The sequence below is a fragment of the Branchiostoma floridae genome, chromosome 12 (assembly GCF_000003815.2).
Source record: "Branchiostoma floridae strain S238N-H82 chromosome 12, Bfl_VNyyK, whole genome shotgun sequence".
Classification (NCBI taxonomy): Eukaryota; Metazoa; Chordata; class Leptocardii; order Amphioxiformes; family Branchiostomatidae; genus Branchiostoma; species Branchiostoma floridae.
Window position 1 is genome coordinate 19,132,881 of NC_049990.1, and position 6,277 is coordinate 19,139,157.

Consider the following 6,277-nt stretch of genomic DNA (forward strand, 5'->3'; position numbering starts at 1 on the left):
GAATAAGGTTAAGCAGTATCTCACTAGGCTGCGGCACATTAGCGGCTTCGCTGCATCCTGAATATTATTAATGTGTTATAGTATACCCTTAACTTTATAATGGGAACACCATGCAAAATATACAAGAATGACCAACGAGTCAGCAACAACAAAGAGCAAAGTGAGTGAAAAGATGATTTTTGTTCTGTCTGAAATTTGTTGATCATTCTGTTAAATAGCACGCCCTGTCACCAACGTGTCGCAGCTTTAGTGAGATGTCCGTTTTAAAAAAGAACAACTATTTTGCCTAATCTTTAGATGTTTTCCAGTGTATTATCAATGAGATTACACATTTATTTTCTCCATAGATTCTCCTACGTGAGAGCAATAGACATCTGGCTTCTGGCGTGTTCGTTCTTCATCTTCGCCGCTCTGGTTGAATTTGCGGCCGTTCACTTTCTCTTTAAACGGCACAAGAAGTTCGGCTTCTCCGGTAGGCTCAGAAGGTTTCTGGGCATAGAACAGACTCCACCGGAGGGAGTTGAGGAGGTGAGCATATTTTTTCTAAACTTGGGTGTTCACTCCACTATAATAAAGAAAGTTCATTTGCAAGTTCATGCCCGTAGGCAAGTACATGATGTACATATAATGCAACCTGGTCGTTATGGAACAGTCATGGGACTTACGTAGCCAAGAAATAATAGAGAAAAAATGTAATTAATCAACTGCATGTTGGAATGAATCCACTTTTATGTTATTCTGCCATGTATCTTTAAAAGTTATTCTCCAAGCACAGGTTTTGGGGTGGGTGGTTTGTAGTTGCTGGGATATTTCTGACTGCTAAAAGGGAGGGAGTGCCCAAACCTACTATCTTCGGCCGAAACCACTGTTTGGAGAATATCTAAAAGTATCAAAGTCATTGTCGTAATAATCAATAATGACTAGTATTGCAGCACTCATGTGACGATCTTGGACTAAACATGATTTGCATTTGAATCGCATAAATATCATAAGTTTCACGCACCATTTCATGCTTGCACTTTTTTTGTTAGTAAAAATTTCAAAGATATGGGTGGGTACCGGTACGCTGTACCGGTACCAACCCGGTTTTTCTTATTGGGCCGGTACAGAAAAACCGGACCTGAAAAAAATCGGCGGACCGGATGTTGGACCAATTGGAAAATGAACAGATTACATGATCAGTCATTCACACGTTTGGGGGCTCACAGGTCGAGAAAAATAACAAGACTTCTTTGTAGCGAAATAGACCATTGTTTTGAGTATCTTTCATTCGCAAGTTTTCACATACTGACCTGGACCTGATCTTCTGAACCTAAACCGGACCTGGACCTGAATTTTCTGCACCGGTACCCACCCCTATTCAAGGACCATCGCCCAAATGCTCACATACACAGTACCATGGTGTTTACTTTTGTTTATTTTGCTAACTCCTTGGACGGCCGAACATGTATTCTCAGCTCATTCTGTTACCCAACAGGTCGAACTAAAACCTTCAGCTTCCGCCCACTCGGAACGCTTACTGTTAGGAGGAGGACACACGGAGGTAACTGCAGCTGCCAGGCCTAACTCACATATCATAGTACTCCACGTAACAATGATTAAAGCACCTAACGTAATGCCTGCAAAGCCTATAAGTGAAGGAGCAATTACAATTTTAGCTTCATGGAATGCTGAATAAAACAAATCAAATGTGGTCTAGTGGTCTGTTCTTTGTTGTAGAATTTGAACATTGTTCCGACACATAGAAAACACCAGGAATTTTCAGTCGATCTTGCTGATTTCCTCAAATGCCTAAGTCACCCCGCTGATTGACTGGAAACCAGAAGTGTGATGACGTCAGGAGTGAATCAAAAGTGGCAGAAAGCCGGGCTCTACCAACGTTAAGATTTAGAGAGGATTGTGTTGGAGCAAAGCTCAAATTTTACAACTACAACTGGTTAAACCAAAACAGATATGAATTTCATTTGAAGCTCACTTTGTAATTGAAGCGTACTCGATATGAAAGTGATATGATTGACAGGCTTTCAATCAGGGCGTAACATGCGAATCTCTCATTTTTAAGATACGACTTGAGAACGCCGAGCCCAAGCCTGCTGAGCCTACCGAAGAAGAGAAACACCACCGCACCCTTGAAGAGCTCAGGGCTCTTTATCAAAAGCGTGCCCGCAGGATAGACTTGGCGGCACGGATCCTCTTTCCCCTGGTTTTCTGCGTCTTCAACATTGTCTACTGGGGCATCTTTCTGCCACAGTATGAAGGATGATGGAACTAAACAATTCACGATTACTTAGTTTGTGGTGCATACCCGGTAAACCTCCGTATGGCGTAACACTTACTGAAGACTACAAGCTGCGTGTCTGGTCAGATTTATTTGATCCACTCACACCGGGAAGGACTCACTACTCTCTTTACGATAAACGTGGTGGGTTGAGCTTGAGATTGGGCTGTCCTCGAACTTGGGACCTCCATTTAACGTCCTATCCGAGGAATACTAGGGGATATATTGATAGTTCTAGAAGATTTTTATGTTGGATATGTGGCATGGGCAGTATAGGTGATGTCAAGAAATGAAACTGTTGTGATGGTAAAGACTATGCAAAGCATACCAACATGAAAATACCGGAACGCGTCTTTTCAAGTTAAACGGATACGGAGTGGATATGATATTAAATTATCTTCTGTAAATATGATAGAAAGGACTGGACCAATGGTTGGGGCAGACGTCATCATTCGACGTATGATTGACAGCTGTTCACGTCCGATATATTGAGTAGATGACAACAGCATAAACCGATGAATTGGTTATTGTTGATTGATTTTGACAAGGCACGAACATTGATTGTTGTTGATGCATGCTTTCTGCTTGGCATATTGTTTTTGATGAAGGTTATACTAGTGGCCGTGTAACACTATGTCGGTCACGAATATTGCGGATGTGCTGGTATATGAAGGAAGGTGTATATGAATGGTCTCTCATAAATTGTCATGTAACGTTGTGTATACTGAAAGTATAGGTAAATTGGTTTGGGAATTTCGTGTATGGAAATTGTATGACGAGAAGAAAGGTGATATTTTGTCCTCTTTGTATATCTTTATCTACTCATTGTGAATGAATGAATGTTTGATTTTAGCACAAATTTTTTCATAGGTAAAAAAAACTATTACCCTATGTTGGAAGAGAATTCATTTAAAACTTCATGCGAGTGCTTTATTTTCTGTGTCATGTATATGTAAAACCACTGTCTAATATGTTAATTTTTTCTTATAGTAATTTTCGCTACCAAAATTGCAAGCAGTCATAATCATATTCGTTGCAATATCTTGCAATACCCATCGTTGTCCCTTAGGAACTTTGAAACAAATGCAATGTGACAGTATGTACATATCAATTGATAAAGCTTATCAATTCTTATTTCATAACTACATGTCATGTGAATAGAATTATTATGGTAAAAGAAGATTGTCCTTTACTAGGAAGATCGTATTAGAGGTTACAGGTTCCAAATAACATGAGTTGTGAAATCCACTGGGTGATACCATGCCACAACATCAATATGTCAACTTGGCGATTCAAAAGTTCAAAAGGTCTTGAATTGAAAAACAATAATGTCAAACTGTTCATTATGAATTATGATGGAGGATTTAAAGAAGGTGGTGATTATTTTTTCAGGTATTGTTGTGTACTCTTAGTGACTACCAAGTATTCGAGATACAAAAACGGCTTATGACAGCCTAAACTTTGAAACCTGTTTTTTTTTATTTCATAGTTCAATTTTTACTCCAAAGAACCAACGTTATGTGTCTTTATTATTGATAAACAATATAAAACACAATAGAGCGTAGCTATACTTACCCATATACCCAACCTGGCCTCTGTCCCTTGATCCGGAATGAACTGTCTGTCAGACTCCTAGTCAATTAAGACACGTTGACTAAATTCCTTATCTAAATTCATGAACTCCTTTGAAATATACCACCTAGCTTTAGCCACCCTGCCGATTAGATAATTTGCTCATCAAAACACCCTTAACCTAGAATTGGGAACCAAACATAATACTTTCAGTGCGATCAAGTGGCCTGCATTTAACTTCTAGCATGTCTGAAAATTGAAAAAAAAGGACAGTGACCTTATTCTTTCATGGCTAACATTAACATCGAGCTGATGTTCTTTGTAGGATCAGAAAGATATGTGGCACCTTTGGGGCAAATCGATTTTGTATCAAAGCAGGTGCGATAAATGTCATCCACAGTGGTTTTTAACGACCATTCGTGATCGATGTGTGTCTGGGTATATCTTCCATATGCTTTATCCATAATAGCCAGCCCCATTTAACGTTATTTGTGTCATTCACAATTGGTACTAATTGCAATGGTGAGACTATTGGTCACATCAGCATTTCCTTAATGTTGACATCTAATACATTTATCCTTAGGCTATAATGAAATTCAGGGTCATACGAACCTATTTATGTCTTTAGGAATAAGCATCAATTATCTCTTTCAGTCATGGATATCGATAGAATTTGTAATTCAATATCCTTTAGACAATATGCTTACTGACACCAACTATGTAGCACAGATACTATGAAATACGATTTTATGTCATACTGTTGGAATGTATTAAGTATGATGGGAAAGAATCGTTATATCATTTCAAAGGGGCGAAGAGATGATGAAAAGGCGTTTAATGGATCCGTGCAGAGATGGTCTCAAATGTCCACAGGTCGTTTTGATTTACTTCCCATGTAGGGCAAATTACTACGTACGCATGACTGGCAGCGGTGTATGGATATTGTGAGTACGATTGTAAGACATATTTTGCTTTCATGCCCGCCAATAGGATTTTAGTGTTACAAATGAAATATTCTCGTACTAATACATTTTCATGCAAGAAAGACATTTTTGCACTTCCCTGACAAAAAAAATGTTTAATTTCTTCCAGAAATACAATATACAGGTCTTAAAATCATTTTCTGAAGTAGGGTGTTAATCAGCAAGAGTGAAAAAAAACCCGCAATACTTGGCCAGGGCACTTATGGAATTAGAATCCTCTAGAAAATTGCAATGGACGACCCGATGAAAGTATTAAGATGACAGCCAATACATATTGATATTTTTAATTAAGTCTGGGAGAGAGCGATTGGTGTTGTGCCAATGTGGAGAACGTTATCTCCTTTGACAGATAATAAAAGTTAATGTACCATCCAGGGGTGGGGCTGCAATCTTTTATAGTATGACATGATTGAAATGATGGTATTCATGTGGGGCCTACATCTGATCTTCACGTAGACAATAACGGCATCTAGAGTCACTTTCTGCCCTTTTCTGTATAGTAAAAGTCTTCTTAAATTGAAACGTATGGTGTTGTAACATGTCGTCCAGGTCTAGGACAGGCAAACTTTAAACGAACCAGGGACGTTTTTGCCACGCACATATCTAATATGATTTCTCTTCAAAATATTATTTCATTGTCTTTATTTTCTATCTATTTCATACACACATATTTACGGACATTGGAAAAGAATTATTCATATCAAGAGGCATTCGTTTAAAATCATCATCCTTTCTTGAAAAAGGTAATAAGATATTTTCATTCTACATGCAACGCTCATTGGGTAATGAATATATATACCATCTAATATAGTATATTTTCATATAGATGTAAAAATACCAGTATGTGTCATCTGTCTTTATTTACCCATCTTATTTACATTTTATTACCTGGAAACTTGCTGATATTACCAAGCATAAATGTTTATGATCAACAATTGGGATGCACTTCATTCATCTTTATATGTCTACTAAGAATCTAATATATTGCAGATGCACCCCTAAATCGTTACATGTTTTAAAAATCGGTACAATAGATACAGAAGGAAGCCTTAACGAACGTGCCTTTGATTGGTTATAGTGACATAGATTTAATTCAACTACACAACTGAGGGTGCTGACAGCACATTGATGAAAGGTTATATTTGATGTGATATGTTTTGATGCCAACCGTAGATAATGAATTTTTAGGTAGCAGAAACAGTAACAGGCACCATTGACTCTTTGACCAATCGACTGTAACAAATATCTTTTGCGTTATCACCAAATCCACCCATAATCCACGCAAAAGTCATGAAGTTCCCAGGATTATACACTTTATAGTCGTATATCTAGTAATCTAATGGTTTACTCTCGTTGATGCAATATTATCATATAGCCAGGCGCCGCGGACCAATCAGGAGGCCCTGTTCCACGTTGGTTATGACGCCGTAACACGTAGATTCAG

General features: G+C 38.2%; 1 protein-coding gene across 1 annotated transcript in view; it reads left to right on the forward strand.

Annotated features, from left to right (window-relative positions):
• The window catches only part of LOC118427127 (glycine receptor subunit alphaZ1-like), a 9,430-nt gene extending 5,994 nt beyond the window's left edge, over nt 1-3,436 (forward strand). The window contains exons 7-9 of the mRNA XM_035836764.1: nt 348-528; nt 1,478-1,543; nt 2,063-3,436. Of these exons, the coding sequence (XP_035692657.1) occupies nt 348-528; nt 1,478-1,543; nt 2,063-2,263 (448 nt within the window). The 3' untranslated portion in view covers nt 2,264-3,436. The remainder of the gene's footprint in view (nt 1-347; nt 529-1,477; nt 1,544-2,062) is intronic.
• Nucleotides 3,437-6,277: the final 2,841 nt, after the last annotated feature.